At 38.9% G+C, this 20,258-nt stretch overlaps 1 protein-coding gene across 4 annotated transcripts in view; it reads right to left on the bottom strand.

The window, feature by feature from the left end:
- The window catches only part of adam15 (ADAM metallopeptidase domain 15), a 41,891-nt gene that overhangs the window by 10,680 nt on the left and 10,953 nt on the right, over positions 1 to 20,258 (bottom strand). For 3 of the 4 annotated variants that reach the window (XM_036583474.1, XM_036583467.1, XM_036583458.1), the window contains exons 3-15: positions 11,388 to 11,464; positions 11,184 to 11,262; positions 10,307 to 10,383; positions 6,564 to 6,774; positions 6,372 to 6,437; positions 4,144 to 4,215; positions 3,492 to 3,661; positions 3,188 to 3,272; positions 2,576 to 2,724; positions 1,386 to 1,563; positions 656 to 748; positions 301 to 496; positions 22 to 130 (exon numbers count right to left, since the gene is read on the bottom strand). In XM_036583474.1, the coding sequence (XP_036439367.1) occupies positions 22 to 130; positions 301 to 496; positions 656 to 748; positions 1,386 to 1,563; positions 2,576 to 2,724; positions 3,188 to 3,272; positions 3,492 to 3,661; positions 4,144 to 4,215; positions 6,372 to 6,437; positions 6,564 to 6,774; positions 10,307 to 10,383; positions 11,184 to 11,262; positions 11,388 to 11,464 (1,562 nt within the window). Of the gene's footprint in view, positions 1 to 21; positions 131 to 300; positions 497 to 655; positions 749 to 1,385; positions 1,564 to 2,575; positions 2,725 to 3,187; positions 3,273 to 3,491; positions 3,662 to 4,143; positions 4,216 to 6,371; positions 6,438 to 6,563; positions 6,775 to 10,306; positions 10,384 to 11,183; positions 11,263 to 11,387; positions 11,465 to 13,736; positions 13,837 to 20,258 lie in introns of those variants that run through there. The other variant, XM_036583481.1, reaches the window with a different exon arrangement.

The raw sequence follows: 20,258 nt of genomic DNA on the forward strand, positions 1-20,258 counted from the left end.
TCAACAGACTTCAACACATACGCATTGGAGCAGGGGATGTAGGTGCCGTTGGGCGCTTGGCCACAGTTGCCGTACTTGTTTCCCTGTTTGTTGACGGAGGAAAAGCAGACAGGAGGGGCACGGGTGGCATCTGTGAAAATAGCAATCACAGATTAGTCCTCACAAAATTTCCAAAGCAATAATTTTACAAAATGATTAAATAAAAGACATTCAATTATTGTCTTGTACTGAACTGGTAGGACCTGCTGCTGGTGAAAAGACACAAACCCACAAACTCCTAAATAGACAGGTGCTACTCACTGGCTCCCCACAGCAGCTGGCACTGGTCATCCAGACTGGCACAAACTCCACTGTAACAGTAAGAGGCACCATCCTGGCACGGCTCGCCATTCTGAAGGAACACATTGGGTGGGCAGTACGGGGAGCTTCCAGTACAGAACTCCGGCAGATCACACTCTCCTAACGGCTCTCGACACATCCAACCAGCAACACGCAGCTGCAGAGAGCGACAGAGAGAGAGACAGAGAGAGAGACAGAGAGAGAGACAGAGAGAGAGAGAAGGGGCATTAAGTGCAGCTGTTATTTCAGTGCTAGCAGTGAATATGAATGAGGTGTAATGTAACAGAATCAGCAGCAGAATAAAAGTAATACATACTTTACAATTCTCACAGCAAATGCCATCAGAGGAACACTGTGCACCTGGAACCAGCTTACAGGTGCTGGCATTACAGCATGGATCATTACATTCCTGCAAACATACAGAGGACATTTTTCTTATAGACATCTTTCAAAGCATCTTAAAGCAACAGTTTTTTAAACATTAAAATGTACACAATTTTCTACTTAAGCTAAATGTATATAACAAGTAGCTTGTGTGCAGTGATCACCATTGTACAAATTGCAAGTTTTCAAATAGACATGCTTATGCGATTTATGACACTCTATGATGCACAGTTATCTATAAAAAGAGACAAAAATGGAGAGAAAATTCAGGCATCAAGATTGCCAGTACTGTTTTTAGCTATTCAACATACTTTTTCCATTTTTATAGAAACCAATATACCACATTTGCATAAACCATACTATCAATATCATGTACTTAACCTGGAATACATGTCCAACAACTAAATTTAGTAGAATAAGGAAAATTAATGCAAAATTTGTTTTGACTACAGTGATGTCATTTTGTACAGTCACACCTTGAATCTAACAGTTGTTTCTTTTTTGGTTATATGTAATTTCCTTACTTTTATTCTCAACAGAAGCAAACCTCAGAAACTAAACATGTCTTAACTGATTTACTACATTTGACAACAATACAACAGTTGACTGAGGGTGTTCAAACTTTGCATACAATTTTATGTAAATTAATTGTTGCCTCTTACATCGAGCAGACCACAGTCACACTCCTCGCCCTTCTCCACATACAGGTTCCCACAGCGCGGCCCTCCCAGCAGCTTCTCTGGCTGGGGCACGTTAAAGAGGCACATGCCCCCACCGTGCAGCAGGCTGAGAGAGAGATCTCGCTCACTGCAGCTGCTGAACAGCTGACCAGGCATGAACCTGCATTAACAGAGCACACAACTGAGGTCATAGTGTGCCAAGTGTGCAGATGTTCACACACACTCTCACACACACAGAGTGGTGATGATTAGTCAACAGTCAGTTAGTTGTCCATGCCACTGATTTCAAAATTCACTGGGTCGATGTATAAATTACTCAAAAACAAAGTGCTATATAGTGTTTTATAATGTTCATGTAACACACATTCATTCTAATAGACTGCAATTCACAATAACATGCCCAGGGGGCGATATTGCTTCTATTGTTTCATTGCCCTGTAAAAGAAAATAACTGATTATTGCTGGGTGACAACGGTCAGAGAACTTGTAGAGAGGAGAATTACCACTCTGTAATGAGTTCTGGGTTTCTCACAGGTTAGAGGGCTCACTTCGCGGGCGCCCCTTGGTGTTTTGCAAACATGTTTTTGATATAATGAGGGAAATAGGAAAAAGGCCAGGCTCTCCTTAAACTGGCTCTGGAAATGGCCAGGTTTTGACCTCTTTTGAGGTCAAAGCTTGACTTTTCTTTACATCATGACCTTTTTGCTGAAGGTGAAAAAACAAAAAAACACTTAATGTCTGCATGTTGAAAGCAGCAGCACTTCTGATTAAATGTTGCAAATAAATCAGTTTAATTGCAATTCAAATCTCAGTCTTAATCCTATTTATTGTTTTCTCACAAAAAGGAAGAAAAATGTAGGAAATTTGAAACACTCTAAAACAACTATATGTAGTTTTCCCTATAAAACAACTGACTAGATTTCTAAATCTGAGCTGGAACACCATTCCATCCCAACGTTTACTCCCAGAATGGCATTCTGGTGCTTTCTTATCCATTTTTACCCCTGTTTACTGCAAAGACAGAACATTTAAAGATGGGGGGGGTGCTGTGATGGTGCGAAGTGAGAGAAGACAACACAAAGCTTCATGGTTTAATTAATACAATAATAGTTAATAGATTAATCAATAATCATTAGTTGCAGCCCTACGACCCACTTCTTGAAGCACATTACCCTGTGGAAGGCTCCATGATGCAGCCCCCAAGGCGCGGTTCGTTCTGGCACTCGCAGAGACGGTCTGCCGTGTCATGGCTCATGCCCAGGTTATGGCCAAGCTCATGTGCCACTGTGGACGCCACGCCCAGCACACTCACCAGGTGATCCTACAGGACAGAGAATAAACAGTTGTGTGCTGCCTGCTACCCCAGAACCACAAACCAACATCCTCACTAACTGTCTACAAGTTGATGAGATAAGCTTAGCTCAGTAACAGATCTTCACACATGCAGGTAAGTGACAGGCACAGGATCACACATGCTACTGGCTGGTTGTCAGAACACCTCAGTACACTGAGATGTTTCTCCTGCTGCATAATGTCTGTCTGTTACTGTCTAAGTGAAAACGTGTCTGCGTTCGGCTGGAACAAAAAAGAGAGAAAAAAACAAAAACCTTCACTTTTCAAAACCTAAAAGCGGGAGGACACTCAACAGAATATATTATCATGAATAAAACCATGACTGTGATAACTGATGTGAGTTATCATCATGAATAATATTACAACTGTGATGGTCTATGGTAATATTTGCTGAGATGGACGGTCAGTGCTGTAATCAAAAAGAGCCTCACCACATTAACACCTCCAGATCTGTCCTTGGAGCACATGGAGGACTGAGAGGCCATGCCCACTGTTGTGCCATCAAACGACTCACCCCTGTTGGAGAAATAAGCAAATATAATTCCACTGTAGGAAAAAATAAGTCCGAATTATTATTAACACTATAGTAACAAGACTAACTAGCCCCACATTAGATCCCTTGAGTCAATTCAGAGTGCATACACAGTGCACCACTTCATCTCATGCGTCATAGTTTACTGATTATGAAATATAATTGCATTCTTGCCCACTTTCCTACAAAGCATCAGAACCTACATGACTAGCTGTGCATTGTCATGGCGTAGTCGTGGCAGCAGCTCTCTGGTCCTCCACTCCAGGAAGCGGTTGAGTGTGTCAGTGGGGCTCTTATCTACCAGGATTTTATCTTGATCACTCCAAATCTCCAGCCCCAGCAGAGCTACACGCACATTCAACGGCCGGTAGAACTAATGCACACAGCAAAAACGTGACAGGAGAGGGAGAACCAACATCAGGCACAGTTCATTTGCTTTATCATAATACAGTTCAATACAAACACAACCTTAACCTCTGGCTTCAGTCTGACCATAAGAAGTTTGCCAGTGACAGTTGTTTTCAAAGTGAGAATTTAGTCACATTACCAAATGGACATCAATATGTCCTAATGGAGCACTATGCTGCATTTTATTTTGCTTGTACTAAACAATTAAAAATATCTACTGGTTTGCTGTTAACATGGTAAATCATGTAAGAGAAACAGCATTTTATAAATATTGTCCCACTTGATAACACTAGGAGGGCTAACTATATAAATATATCCTAGAATTCAAAGAAATACATTTTCTGCTTTATTTTTAGATTTCAGTGGAGAAAGCTACTTAATGCTTATTTAGTGTTGCTAGCACGTTATAACCAAAGAGATAAAAAAAAAATTCTAAATGGAACTCACCCAGTCTACCTGGTTGGCCACATCCAGCATTCGATAAATAATAGTCTTGTTGTTCTTCTGATAATTTAGGTACTGTGACAAAGAAATGTAAGCAAGAAAATAAAACCACTGCATTTGAATAGCTACAATTTTAAAATATCCCATAAAAGTGAAACAGGGATTTATACATTACCAGCAGATGGCGTTAGAGTACGTGCTAACATTTCATGAGGGTTCGTGAACTATATGTTGTGCATTTAAAATTATTTTTTTTTACCTGATTAAATGAATACCACTTTCTCTAGCAATACTTTTAAACAACACAGAATGGACTGCTGAGGATCAAGCGTTTATCCTTTAGGTCAGTAAATATCACAACAGTTAGAATCTACTGTTATTTTAGAGCACATTAGATTTGAAAATAAAACTATGATTCTGAAGTTTAAGTGCAGAATGTTACTTTTAATTTGGAGATAATTACAACTACATTGAGTGAATCATGTAGGAATCAAGTTTCTTTTTGTTCCGCAATTTTGTGAGACCAAAAGTAATTAGATGAATTAATATTAAATAAATAAAGTAACTGACATTAAATAAAATTATGTTTAGTACTTGGGTGAAAATCCTGTACACCAGATGACTGCCTGAAGTACACGACCCACAGACATCATCAGACACTGGATATCTGGATATAAGGGTGTATAGTAGCCTAGCGGTAGGAAAGCAACCAGCAACCAGAAGGTCAAAAAACCCAGGACTGAAGGGGTATTTCTTGTTAGGCAGGGCACATGAGCATATACTGTCCCAGGCCAAACTATTTTGTTGGTAACACTGTGTTGCTTCCATATGGGGCACAATTAGGCAGCAAAATTACAATTTTCCATTGTTGGATCAATAAACCGCATTAATGATGTGGCCATTTATATATCTTGCTGGTTTCACAGGCTATTCAGTAAGGAAAATGCATGCTCAGTGGAGCACAGGACAGATGATTAAGCTGTAAATCAAAAGCATTCCAGTTTCCATTCTAGTTTTTGGATGTACAGCTAATTTTGAGGCATTTAGTTAGATCTGAGCAGCGAAGACGCTTCTATACACTTCAGAATTAATCATCACATAGCTGCTGTCAATGATCACACCTCACACCAGTTCCACTGGCAGCTGTAGGTGTTGCACAGGTGGTACAGTCTGGATTATTTACTTTTTTCTCTTCACGCTTTCCACTCTCCACTCTGGTGCAGGTTAATCATGACCTCATTTGCCTCAGCATTTCTTCAGGAACTTTATAGGCTACTTTTTAGCAAACTGTAACTTTGCTTTTTTGTTCTCGAAGTTAAAAGTAGATTCCATCTTGTGACAAATCCTCTAAGGCTATGCTGGAGTATTTTTAGATATCTCTCTGATTGATTTATTCTCTTGTGCATGAACTACTAGCGCAGTGACAAAAAGCTGGCCAAGAAACTGAAAAGACAGCTATTCAATTACTTTTCTTCTACTTTTTCTTTATAACTGGGGGGCCTACATTTAAAAAAGAAGTGATACAATTCACTCAGTATTGGCTCTTTACCAAATAAGGCTTTAGACCCCACCCTCCCTCCTCACAACATAACTGACTGTCTGAAATGCATTAATGAGGAGAGACATTCCACTAATTAGTTTTGAACAAGAAACATGGTTTCCATGTTTTGGACATGAATTCATACATATTTATTGATTATCATTTAGATTTGTCTTAGAAACAACTTTAAAATGTTTTAAATCTTTAGATGAAAATGTATTTAAGAAAACTGAAAAACATACAGTCAGGTGTATCAAAACATTTAACTGGTCATGTATATGTATCCTCAAATTAATTTTGGCAAAAAAATTCCCACAATTTTTCCCTTACTCCAAATGCACTTTATCAAATGTTTGCTTCTTATAGTTGCACTGTAACTACCAGGCTAATGTAACAGAACTATGTTCTTGGGTGACACAGACATCCATTACTTGTTAGCCAGATTAGCCTCATAGCTTGTCTTGGCTGGTCAACTACATTTGTGGTAAAGGGGGAAAATTGTATGAATTTGTTTTTTTGCCAAACTGTTCTTTGAAAGTTGACATTCTGCACATTATCTTTATTGTCAGTGTTTTATTTCAAATCCAACATGCTGGACTGCAGAACCAAGCAAATATTCTGTCACTGTCCAGAAACATACATACTGCACTCTATATGGCACAATATAATAACAATAGAAATACATGCTCACCTCCTTGTGGTCCGCCACCAACACCAGTTCAATATATTTGGTCTCTGAGAGAATGTCTCTTTTACTCTATAGAACACGAGCATACAGAATCAGAGGAGTGCAGAATCCTGGATTCACTTCATATCATGATCATAGACATCTGTGTGAACAATCACAAACACACTCATCTCTCCTCTTCATTGCATCCCTTACCCTGTGTACGTGTGGGTTGATCTGAATGGGTGGTATAGAGGTGTGAGAAACGCCACAGCCCCCCGACGCAGAGCTCAAGTGGTGGGTTGGATAGAGCAGGTGCATTCCCTTCTCTTCCTCTGATCTTCCACTCCCCTCCACTCCTTCATCATCCTCCTCGTCGTCTGGCTGAAGCTCAAAGCTTAAACTGGCATTGATGAAGATCACCCCTCTACAGAGAACAGCAGGAGAGTTACTTTACTAATATTGACTTCCCATTCCCCACTGCAGATTACATTACAGTATATACATAAACGTCTTGTGCCAATATAAATAAAACACTGCTGAACATGAGATGCTGTTCTGGACAGACATTTGGTTCAGCAGAAAGCTTTATGACCATGTCTTATTTTTCAATAAGATACAACCAAAGAAGAGCAAATCATTGTAGGTTCTCTTGTCAATCAAACCGGCCAGACAGAATTGATCCTAATGTCTGTAATCTCAGCGCACTGTTCTAATGTTGACTTGCCAGGAGCATCTCTTAACACTACACTGTCATTATTGATGTCTTCTCTGTTTTTTGCTCTAGGCATTTTTTCTGCATATTGCAATTATGTTGGACATGCACAACATAATTGCCATGCAGCTTCTAGTTTTAAATCTTTATTTATGTACACACACAATTAAGCTACAGCACTGTACAAAAGTCAGAGATCACCCTTTCATTTAGTCAATTTCCGTCAAAACAGCAAAAGCAAGTTCTCAGTTACAGAAAAAAAAGAGACAAAAGCCTCCAACATTAAGAATGAAATTAAATCTATCCGTATTTTAATTGTTCAGTATTTTAATTTTGTGCACTCTACTGCCACTTTAACTCTTTTACCCTTCCAATCTTACAACCAACCAGTTATGGTTGCGTCCTCTTAATAAAAGCTGCTCCCAAAGGAGTCACTGCCATTATTTACCCTTCAAACACTAAGATTCACACAATCAAATAACCAAACTCACCTAAATTGCCTTACAAATGTCTTTCTTATGTGCATTCAAAATGACTAAAGGAGGTATTTCTGAGGAAATTACATATAAAATAATCCACTTGCATAAGAAAAGGTAAAGTCAAAGGAAATAAGTAAAAAAAAACAGAGTTTAAAAATCATTAGAAGAGAAAATGAGACTCCTAAGGCCTGGTAGAACACCAAAACTGTCACCATCAGATAAATAATACTTAAAGGTTATATATACAACATTTATAACATTAATATAGCAGCAAACAACTATTTTTTTATGTAAAGACATAGTGGAGTAATGGTGTCCTGAGCAGAGAATGAGATCCCACCCCCTCTTTGTGTGTTGCAATCTGTTTTTTGTTTTCATAGCCGGGTTGGCTGCATGTGCATGTTAGTCCCGCCCTGTGAAAACGGTGGCTCTCCGCACATTTTGTTTTGCCCTCCCCAGACAGCGACCGCCCACATAGTGCATGCACCACTTAAGGTGGAACGACAAAATTCAAACAAGAGACTAAGGCGCTAGAATGTAGTCCTAACTGCTGCACCTTTTTTGCGCTGAAGCCTCAGTATTTACTGAATAATAAGTCTTAATATGTAATAAGCCTGGGATTTTCAGGGGTTAAACCCTTCCTACATCTAAAATGGTCTTTCCTCTTCACAGTACAGTATTTCTCAGAGAAAAAAGTTTTCACATACTAGGGGCCTGCAGTGATGACATCATTGAGCACATGGTTTTCCAGCGTGAATGAATGCAAGTTGTAATTATGCCTCTGCTTATAGCCCTACACAAGAAACACTGCACCAGCTCCTGACTCAGCTCAACCCCATGCTAAAGCTGAGCCTGGAAGGAGAGATTATGGTAGCTGGGATCAGTGTTCCCTTTTTAATCCAGCTAAAAATTTCATAACACTTATTCCAGCTCTTGCACGTTCTAATGATCACTCTCACAATCCTCCAATTCACTGCATTTACTTTTGACAAGTTGTTTACTTCTAGCAGTCTCTGGCCTCTGTTCAGATAGCACTGATCCTTAAGACCAAGCAGCCTACTTTCCTGTTACATAATACAGTAGAATACATGATACAACAAAGTAATTTTCTTTTAACACATGTTGTTCCAACATAACTATAAAAAAATACTAATACAAAGCTTAAAGCAGATTCTCAGTAGTAAATGCCACCAGTAATACAACAATCATAAGCAAAGAAGAGTTTAGAGAAGGGGTGTGCGAGGCACAAGTATGTACGTGTGTAAAATATATTGACAGCTAAAATATTATTCTTGTGTGTGTATTTGTGTGTTCTGTATGTACATGTAGTCACTAGTGTTTACTTCAACAGACAACATAGAGGATAACCCAACAAGGGATGTGCATTCCAACAAATTTTTATATTTAAGTACCTGCAAGGGTTCCTGCATGGATATACGGTTAACTGCGGTTAACTAAGAAGAAAAAAAAATGCAGAAAGAAAAAAATAATTTGGGCTGCAATGAATGTGGAGCTGCTGTGCCTTTGAGGTGAAAGCACTAGTGTTGCACAAAATATTTGCACCAAAATACATTTGGAGTAAATACACCTGAAAATGGGTTATATTAATCAAAAATAATCAAAGTCAGTAAGTTTTCATATCTATCAATTTGATTAGTAGCATAACAGAGGCTGCCTCAGATGAACTAATAAGCTAAAATTACAGCTAATCACCATAACACTGGAGTTATGGAGTAGCAAAATATAACATAACATGATTATTCGCGAATATGAGCAAAACATTCACATTTTACATTTCTGTTACAACATAAAATCACCATTTTATTGAATTGTTAGTCTATATATTTTTTACCTCTTCCTGTGACGAAACACAACAAATACCTGTACCAGTCCCTAAACCCAAGCAAGAAAAATTAGAGGTTCAATTCCCTATCCAGGCAGGACCACTGCTGATATGTCAACAGTAGCACTTTTCCACCAGACAGTGTAGTACAGCACAGTACCGTTACAAATTCATGATCACACATTTTGTCGTAATTTCCACCGCCCAGTGAGCTGTACATTCAGAGTGCTGAATTTAGGTACCATTTTTTTCCAGGGTACCAGACATATGGTACTGAGCCATATGGGTGCAGATAGAAATAGTGCAGACCATTGTTTGGTTACACGCAATTGTTGCAGAATCGTCAAAGGTTGTCACTAGAAAGAGACAAACATCATACATAAAAAAATAAAAATAGTAACTACAATTGCTCTGTGTGACTTGTCACATAAAATCCAATGCAGAATAAAAGGTTAATCAGAACTTGAAGATTCTCCATTATTGTTGCTGTTGATCCCTGTAACACTTGCATTGTGTGACAGATCATGTAACCATTACACAACCTCAGGAGAACCCCACCTACTTTCACAGGTAATGGGAAACAGACACAGGAACCTGATCAAGGTACGGATATTTCCTATTATAAATAACATAATATATATATATACATACTCATATATATATATATATATATATATATATATATATATGTGTGTGTGTGTGTGTGTGTGTGTGTGTATTCATTCTTCAAAGATTATTCCTTAGAGTTCTAACCTGTCTTACACTAATTGCACCTTATGCATAAAATAAAAAGTAAAATTTCAGGTTAATGGTATCAGTATCAGCCACAACAAGGTGCTAATTATCAGTTATCGTTATTACCCACAAATTGTATTTTAGTGCATCCCTACTAGTCAAAGAAAGTACAAGTACTAGGTCTTACCGTAGGCCAGCACAGGTGCTAATAGCCACACGGGACTCAGGGAACCCTCTGACGGAACCATGATAATAACAGTGAGTCTGAGAACAGAGAACAGGTCTTACTGAATATTTCCCTCTCCTTTAACAACACTCCTTCCCTCTCCCACACATGCATGCTAAGAATTATTTTAAAGTAATTGTTGAGTAAAAAAGGTAATGGAAGCTTATATTCAACCAACTAATTCTGTCCATCTTTACAGACACTACACAGGCACGCCTTTTTGAGATTACTCAACAATTCGCATGCTCTAAGGCAAATCTGTGGTGTAGCCATGCAGTTTGCATGATGCTAACCGGTGATCATAAGCTTCCGCTACTTGTTAGCTAGTTTCATAGCTCCAGTGCAAAACTAAAGAAGCAAACTTCAGACAAACATGTTTTGGCTGTGAGAAGAAGCAAACTGTGCATTTGATATTTTTGTCAAACTATCATCATTGAAACAGGCAAACGTACTATACTATTATAGTTCTATGTTTGTTATTTTGAGTGAAACTACACTTTAGAACCTTTTTTATATGGCAAGCATCTACAATAGTAATATGACACCCACCATTAATTTAAGGGATTTAAACACCAGGCTCCAGTAACATATAGTCAAAATATACAACACCCTTTTGCCCTTAGACTTTCAGCTCCTGCCCTGCCCAAATATCTCCCCACACCCCTGCCTTCCATATAACACTATCACAATTCAATATTTCTATGGCTGAGACTGACTGATTAGGCATATCAGTGGGTAACATTACGAATTGATATGTTCTGCACTGTGTAAGACAATGTCAATATACGAGGTAAAGAAATATACAGTGATATGCATTATGACTCAGAAATAAACATACCACTGGGCTCTCCTCCATGGACACCCCAGTTCCATTTGGCAAGTAGAAGAAGACATTGGGCGGCTTAGGCAAGAGATCTCTGCAAAATCCAGATGACGTGAGTAAACAGGGTGGAGGAAAAGGAGATGATTAAACATAAGGGAATGTAAGATGGACATTGTGGAGCACTGCAAACATATGCTGTGTGTGACTGTGCACACTCACTGATTTTTCTCCAGCTCCAGTAGAAGGAGGCTGTCTCCTACTCGCAGACCACATAGCAGCGTGTCTGGGTGACCGTTCTGCAGAAGAAGAGCAAATCACGAATCACTTGAAAGCCACCATCCAGGGATTTTATATTATAATCAATGAGACTTAATCATGCAAAATCAAAGTTATAAAAAGGATATATCCAGTTCTAAAATCAGATTTCGCAAGACACATTTAAAGACACTGTAAAATGCTTAATCCATACATATATAACTTCACACATAAACCGAATTTTGTATTAATGAGCCAAGTTATTAAGAAACTGTGGACCTCATGAGTAATCTTTCATGGTTATTTCCTCATTGTTTGGTGGAAGAACTGTATATTGTGATTATTATTGATAACTAATTAAACTGAAGCATTTTATTGCATTTTACCACTTTATGCCTAACAACACCCCAATAACCAAATCATTAACTAAATAACCATACTAAACTAAACTAAACTAAAATCTACTAAACTAAAATCACTCTAAAGTTTAAAATGGAACCCAACAGGCAAGTCGCAAGCAGATATCGATGACCTTTGCTATCTTCTTTTGATACCTTCCAAAATAACATATAAATGCAATGTTCAAAAAAAGGAAAGGATATCATAATAACGATATTAGAAGCTATAAATTCTGATTAAAACAGCTTGTCTCAAATACATTTTCTGTGCATTGTTAGGTTGTCAGCATTCCCTAAACAGTTTTTTTTCTGTACAGGCTCCAAAATTAAAAAAATTATATTTAATTCCTTAAAAAGTTCCTTTTGGTGATGCAGGTTTGTTGTGACAGGAGCCATTACTGTTTCACAAATTTTACAGCACTGAGAGTGAGAATAATCGTCACTGCTGAAGCACAGGTTAGCAGTTCAGGATACAGTAGTTTTTGTGCTGTGCAAGTGTTTATATTTAGTAACTGGCTGTTTAGTTGAATGGTTAAATGGCTCAGCCTACACTTGGGAGAGCATGATTTAAGCCCCGGATAGGAAGGCTCTTGCTGGGCTTCTACGTTCCTCTCTAATTATGTCACGCTGGCGCGGTGCATGTAAGGTAATTTGGATAGGATCCATGTTGTCATTGCAGCCTTTAACAAATCATTGTCATGATAACAATAAAAATATCATTTCTCATGCAGCCCTTGTGCTTTAGTTAATTATACATACTGTCATAGTCTTCTCCATAGCAAAACGGCTAACAGTAGATTCATATGTTTATTTGTAGATTGTACTTTTTTCTTTTTTCTCATTAAAGTGGAGTTCGGTCTAAAGCCCTACAGCGCTAAAGCTATTGAGAAATCCCTGAGTTGTTGTGCTGAGATAATCAGACCTTTTACCAGAATTACTCAAGTGTCCTTCATCATGACTGTCTGTGATTCACACTGTGTATCCTCTTGTCTACATGAATCAGCACTGATTCAGAACTGCTAGCTGTGTGGGAGCTTTTTGTGTCAGTTAGCACAGATGATAATTTGCTGTTGCTTTCAAGTTTTGTCTGGTGCTTTTACTGGATGGTAATTGGTGTCTGGCTTAAACATATCATCTTAATCAGGTTACTATTTTGCCATGCATGAGACAAATTCAGCTGCATAGCCCAATGTTTTTCCAACTCAATCTCTTTCTGCTGTATCCTTATCTGTTGACCGATTACCACAATCATTTCCCTTTACTCTAAGAAACAGGAAACCCACTGGCTGCAATCCCACTTAAAATGGAATCCAATAGGCAGATGGTAAGCAGATAAAGACACCACTGAAAAATGCTGCAGTATTACTTCAAAATGCCACATATCATTTTCGAAGAATAAACTACCGGAATGATTCTCTGTTGTCATGTCAGTATTAGAGCCCATTTCACAGAAAACTGAATTGTCACTTCTTCGTTGAAATAAAAGTGTTTGTTAGACACTGTTAAAAACCTACAAATCACACTCCAGTCCAATTAGTCCTTCTATGGAAACTAAGATGCAAATACAGGCCATTTTGAATTCACTGTTTTTATGAAGTCACAAAAATCACCGTATTTACATGTGTCTGCTTATTCAGCCTATAGCAGTTTATCTTCGCCCATTCATGTTAAAGGAGTGTTTCAGTCCAGACTGCCTTTTAATTTAGGCACAATCAAGTATCAGAACAGAGCACATTTGAATATACCAGTGTTAAAGGCACAGTTATAAAAACAGCCCATTTCATTCCGGAATAAAGGGAGGTTAGAAAATGGTCAAAAATGAATCACAACTGTTTTGGTAAATAAAACCAAACAAACGTCATAAGCTGACCTCAGCGGGGGAAAAATAAAATGAAATAAAATAGGAATGATATACTTTACTGGGCCTGGGTCAGTCGCTGATGCCTCTAGAAATCATTTATGAAGAACCCTGGTGCCCGTTGAGCCGCAGTTGATATATGCAAATACTTCTTATCTCCTCCTGCTCTCAGTGCACACCCCACACACATCTACATTAGCAGGAAAGATCTGCTGAGTAGGCTGCTGACAAAGAGTAAAGCGTGCAGCAGCGAAGGAGACAGAGCTGAGCTATAAACAGACTGCTCTTCCTCTCTGCTCTCTCAACACACTCATCTACCGCTTGCTCCATTCTCTCACCTCTCCCCCCCTCTCTCTCTCTCTGTAACTCACAGCCAGCTCACTTCCTCACTGATCAGCCTCCACTGCACTGTTTCCTGCTCACAGACACTGACACACACTCAGACAGAGACAAACGCACACTGATACACTGATCTCGCTTTCTCTGTGTTTCCTCTGTCATTCACATCCATTTTTAGCTTATGAACGCTGCCGGGTCCGCTCATGTGCTGTGCAAAAGTCTTTTTGTTAATAAATCACGACTTGTTTGCTTGGCATTTAAAAATCTATTTTTGGCAAATGCAAATGAATCACTACTTTTTGTCCCTTATACAATCGATGCACTTGCAGAGGAATTAGAAACAAAGCATCAACAAATCTGAAAAATGAAACGTTACACCACTAATCACAATATTGAGTTTTTCTGTTCGATGAGGTGGAACTACACCATGAAATACTATAAAATATCATATCACACAATGTGCTGCACTGAACCCAATTAAACAGAACTAACTAAGCTTTTTTTGTAATAAAACATGCAGTTGGTCACTATTCTTTAAGTACTGACAAATATACTCATGGTATGCTCATAAAAGTGTTTTGATGTAATTTATCAAAATAATGACAAAATATTGTGCCCACCTCTATGCACAGACACATACATATACAGCATACTGACACACAGATGTAGACACACACAGATTGACACAGACATACAATGACACACACATACCTGTATACATTGGGGCAGATTGATTTGAGGACAATGTATAATAGCATTTTTTTTGATTGCTGGAATGGTACAGTAAAATAACTAATTTACACAATTCTCCACTTAGTTGATCAGCCATGTTTGGTGCCCAAATTTTGTTTCTTTAGCTTAGCGCTGGAGGTACAACACTAATGTTGCTGACAAACACTGGTCAATAGACACCTGAACGTTTTCTGTCAATGCTGTTTAAGACAATGCGTGTATGTGAACTATAAACATGAACAAAACTTCACCATGTAGCTGAACACAGCCATAGACAACAGGACTGCGACTACCCTTTGTGTTCATGCATGTCAAGGACAACACAGATTACATTTGTAATTTCTGTTGTTTCTATTTTATAAAACACTAAACTTGAATCTCCAAAATTAAGATTCATGATGCATGTGAATGGGAGTCAGATCCTGTGTCTAAAAAGGCTGACAGCATTATTTTGCAATACAGTAAAGTTTTGTTCATTTTACAGTTCACAGTAAATCCCAAACCATCAACAAGTCTGTGCGACCTTAATGAAGACCTAGATGCCGCCTGAGCAGGTTGAGAAAAAAATTCTGAATGTATTTGCAGAAAAGATTTGGGTGACTATTGACTTCTAGTGTTTGTAGGCAACATTAGCCTTGTAGATCCAGCGCTAAACTAAAGAAACAAAATTTGGGCACCAAACATGTGTCGGCTGATCAACTTCATATGGGATAAAGGGAAAATTGTGTAAACATGTTTTTAGCCAAAACATTCCTTTAAGACAACTTTGATTCATGTAATATATAATTAAACTACAACTCTTCAGCGATTTGAAAACTGCACTTTTTCAAACTATATATATATATATATATATATATATATATATATATATATATATATATATATATATATATACACAAAGTTAATCATACACACATGCCCCCACCAACTGACACATAAACACCAACACTAATAACACAAACATTCACACACACACACACACACACACACACACACACATACATACAGATACACTGACACACAGACGCACACACATAGGCTGAAACAGACACACATCCCTGTATGAGTGTGGTGTAAAAGTGAAACCTTAGTGAGTTTCCTGCAGCGCTGCCTCTGTTTCCTGCCTTTCTCTTCTCTCTCCTCATGGGAACAGAGGGCTTCACCGCTGAGCTCTCTCACCATAGCTATCTCAAAGGAAAACCACCATTATCACATATCACAGCCTGACTGGCACCAGGGGACTGGTTACTGCCCATCTGAGAGCTGCTAAACACTCTCAGGACCGTACAAACTTCGCCTCAGGGTCATCCTTTATAGATTTGTATTTAGAAGTTGTCTGATGTTTAAAATGCTGTGGCATTCAGTTACAGCCAAAAACAAACACAGTTAGGACTTCAGACAACTATGGCTTGTTGCTACTTAACTTTTAGAAGTCACAAGGTATTACTACTTAAGTGTACTATTCAAACAGAATTACACAATCACATGACTAATTGTATAGTAACATAGTGAAGTACAGGTACAATATATATTAACAGATTTGAGTCTGTGCATCGGTCTTTTTTCAATGCCCTCCCCAGACTCTGTACATTCCACATAATTTCTCCGCTTGTTTTAGTGAGTTCAAAGTGAGAATGTATATCAAATAACACCACACCTTTGTTATGTGCGGCAACAGCTGCAACATCTAGAGAGGTAAAACCCTATTTTCTATTCTGATTCCTACCCAACATGACTCTGCTGCTTTCATGTTGAAATACAGTGAGCAGGGATAATGATTTAGAAAAAAGTCAATTTTCCCATGATAGTTTTAATCCTACAGATCCTGGAGAGTCCTGAGAGTTAAAGAACAGCCTTTCACAATTGTGACTGATTCATCATGAGGTTGTGTGAATGTCAGTGTGGAGAGGTGTGGGCGATGAGCATCATTCATTACTCCCCATCTGCTATCAATTAAAGCAGTGGAGTGACTCCTTAGACTCTCTGTTCCACTGCTATCAACTAGGGGAGTAATTATTCATAGATTTTTAGGCTCTATGTGATTTTGTATGAGGTCAAGATTCAATACATTTACTAGATGGTTGTGGTGAAGAACTTAATCACAAATGCCTGAAAGCATTACTGACTATGTGGATCGGGGTGGATTCCAACCTTTGAGCAACCCAGGCAAACGGCCAACTGGTGACTGCAACACATATGAGGCAACAGATACTGGATTATGTGACTATAGACTGATCAGGAACTAGTTTACACAGCTGGACAAGAGAAAGGTAGATGGGGGGAGAACCAAGAAAATCCTCATGGGAAAGTGCAATGGAACAGAGGAAGAAAAATGAAGTGAAACAAGGAGAAAGTGAAAAAGAAAAGAAAGCAAACGGAGGAAGAATACAGAACAGGAAAAGAAGCACATTGGGGGAGAGAGAGAGAGAGAGAGAGAGAGAGAAATAGGAGTGATTGACATCTCTCAGAAGTGAAGATTACAGGACAATAAGTTTAGAGGAGACAGTGAAATCTGGCAAAGAGAAGGACAGCGTGAGAGACAGACAGAGAAAGAAAAAGATACACAGAGAGAAAGAAACACAGAGGGGAAAAGAACGAAAGATTAAGACTGAAGGACAATCAGTGTTCCATCTTGAGCTGTCCAGAGAATTAATGATGCAGAATCACGACCAAGACAAGCAGCTAACACCTCCTACACCTCCTACACCACACAGAGTTCTTCTCCTTCTGTTCTCCTCCTCCTTCATTTCAAGTTTCTCTTTTCTAGGGATGCACTGATATGAAATTTCTGGGTCAACGATGATCAGCAATAATTGTTGTGTTGTGGCCGTGCAGTGAGTGTAAGACAGGCCAATTCTATAAAGGTTAATTTTACACAACCATAACATACATAAATTTTACATGACAGTTAATATTAATATTTACAGATCTATCAGCAGCTCTTATCTAGAGTGACTTACAGCAGTAGGTGTCTTGCCTAACTGGTATAACAGTGGAGTTCCTGCTTGAACAGAGAACTGAACCTCACATCTTTTGTGTAGGCACTAGTGTTATTGACTATGCTTCATCTGAGTGAGCTCAAAGGGGTAAAAATCTCCAGGACTAGTCAGTATACATGGGTCAGAGTGTGCGTGAACACAAAAAGGACACCCAATAATGAGTTGCAATTATCAGCTACAAGTCCAGTATTGGACTGATAATAGTAAATAAATGTCCCTTTTTCTGCAAATCCTGATATATCCACCTCTGACTTTCTTCCAACTGGTCTCCTTCACTCACTTTTTTCTTCCATTCAGCCTCCACCCTCAGTTTTTCTTATCCAATCTTTCCCCTCATTGCATTCCCCTCACCCCTCTTGTCCTCCATTCATATCTCACTACTCTCTGCAGCTCGCCATCAACATCAAACCCTTTTAACCTCTCTCTGACCCCAATCACTCGCACTCTGCTCTGCCCTGACTCTCCCTGTACTGCTTTCTCTCACTGTTCAGCATACCCCTCTACTCTCCCCATAACCCCCCACCCACTCTGTCTGTGAGGTAATGTCCCTAGGCATGTGCTCTAGCCAGCAGAATGACCTCAGCAGTACATGAATGCTAGGTGTGGTCCACTGAGTTAGAGGAGGAGAAGAAATAGAGGGGGCGGATGGAGTGCGTGAGCGACGGATGGAGAGAGAAAGACAGAGAATGGTTTCCTTCCATCTTCCTTCCAGTTACTCACAATGGAAGACCTGCCCTTATTGCTTATTACATTAGCACTGCATCGTCTGTGGCCATGAGCAGGTAATTTGTCATGAGGCAAGTGAAGTCAGGGCTGTTACTGCAGTGTCTCAATATTCAAACAATCTATATCAAACTTGGCACACTCAGATACAGTTACTCTGTCTGAATTTTTATAATGATGGAAAAAACATGTTCTTTGATCACGAGCCAAACTTGTTTGTGGATCCAAACCAAAATGTTTTGCAATTCTATGATTTACAATAAGGAAACAACCACTCCCAGTCTCTTGATGTTCTCTTGGCTTGCACACACACACACACACACGCACACAGCCTCCCAGCATTTCCAGAGTTTTAAGAGGATCAGAATGGGAGAGTAAAGCTCAATGCAACTCTGTGTTCCCTCTGAAGGAGCAACGCCCTGCCTATCACACTCAGCTGCCCTCTCTTCTTCCTCTTTCTTTTCCTGGACTGTGGTTGAAAAGGAGAATTCTAATTTTATTCAGTGCAGCAATAAGTCTGTAGATTTACTCCAGTGTAGAGCTAATTATTTTTATAATGAAATCACAATTTGAAATAAGGCAATTTTGAAAAGAGCTTAACATTATTCACGGTTGTCTGAACAAGTTTTATGTGGAGAAATCTGACCATTTGATTTAATAATGCAGAGGCCGTGGCCTGGCATTTTGGCACACTACATTCAGCAGTCAAGCTTTGATCCTGAAGGAATGGATGTTCTGGTCTTCCTGGCAAAACAAGGCCTGACGCATAAAGAAAATAATTGTAATATTGGTAATAAAAATCGCAATTAGAGATTTTCCACAAATGCTTCAGGCCTACTCCAGAGTTTTTAACATTATCTTTATCAGTGTTTACTTTTGCTCTGGCTACATTTTATGTTTTTCCCCCAATATGTTCAATTCAGCAAATAAACAGAATGCATTATGTATGTGCATCAAAATGTGAAAATCATTAGCAATTTAGTAAATTAGCACCCGAAATTTTGCCTATGACTGCACAGCCAGTTAACATGTACAATATGTTTTACACATTTCCCAGAGTTCTGCAAAAAAATCTGCCCCAACACCTGTCCATTGGCTTCTAATATAAGTCTGTTTCAAGTCAACGAGTTTCTTCTCCTTTTCTATGTACAGGGAAATGATTGACTGTGGTAACTGAACATGTCACAGTTGCTGTAGACATAGATTAGGTTGAAAATTGGCAGAGTATTCCAGTTTAACTATTGTGGTGGGAAACATTAAATATACACACACTGAATTAGAAACCGATCCGTAGTCTAATCAGCATTACAGAGGAGCAGAGCAGGGACATTCTAAATGTGTGTTTAGCCTCTCACAGCAAACCACTGACATTTTAAAGCAACAGAGTTCAGATAAACTAGTTAAACGTGAGCCAGTCGTGTGAGTATGGCAGCTATTTAGAATGTAGGAAAGATCAAAGGACTGTTAAAGAAACTCTGATTAACTGTGCTCAACTGCAAACTCTCGCTTTTCTTTCTCACTGACAGCTGTCCTCCCTTTGGTCTGCCACATTCCAGCTTCAGAAAAATCTGTAGAGTCAAGTAGTCACAACCAGTCACAGCACACTACACACACACACACACACAACTTGCAGTGCATATGGTCCACTGTTCACTTACTGTGATTATCTGATAGACAATGAACTCAAGCATGCTTCTGAATGGGAATGTTTAATAAATACTGCCTCCATTGTAGATGTCTGAGATAATGTTCATCAGCAAGCGCATTTAATTGGGAGGTTTTTTTT

This window comes from Colossoma macropomum, unplaced genomic scaffold (assembly GCF_904425465.1).
Source record: "Colossoma macropomum unplaced genomic scaffold, Colossoma_macropomum, whole genome shotgun sequence".
NCBI lineage: Eukaryota > Metazoa > Chordata > Actinopteri > Characiformes > Serrasalmidae > Colossoma > Colossoma macropomum.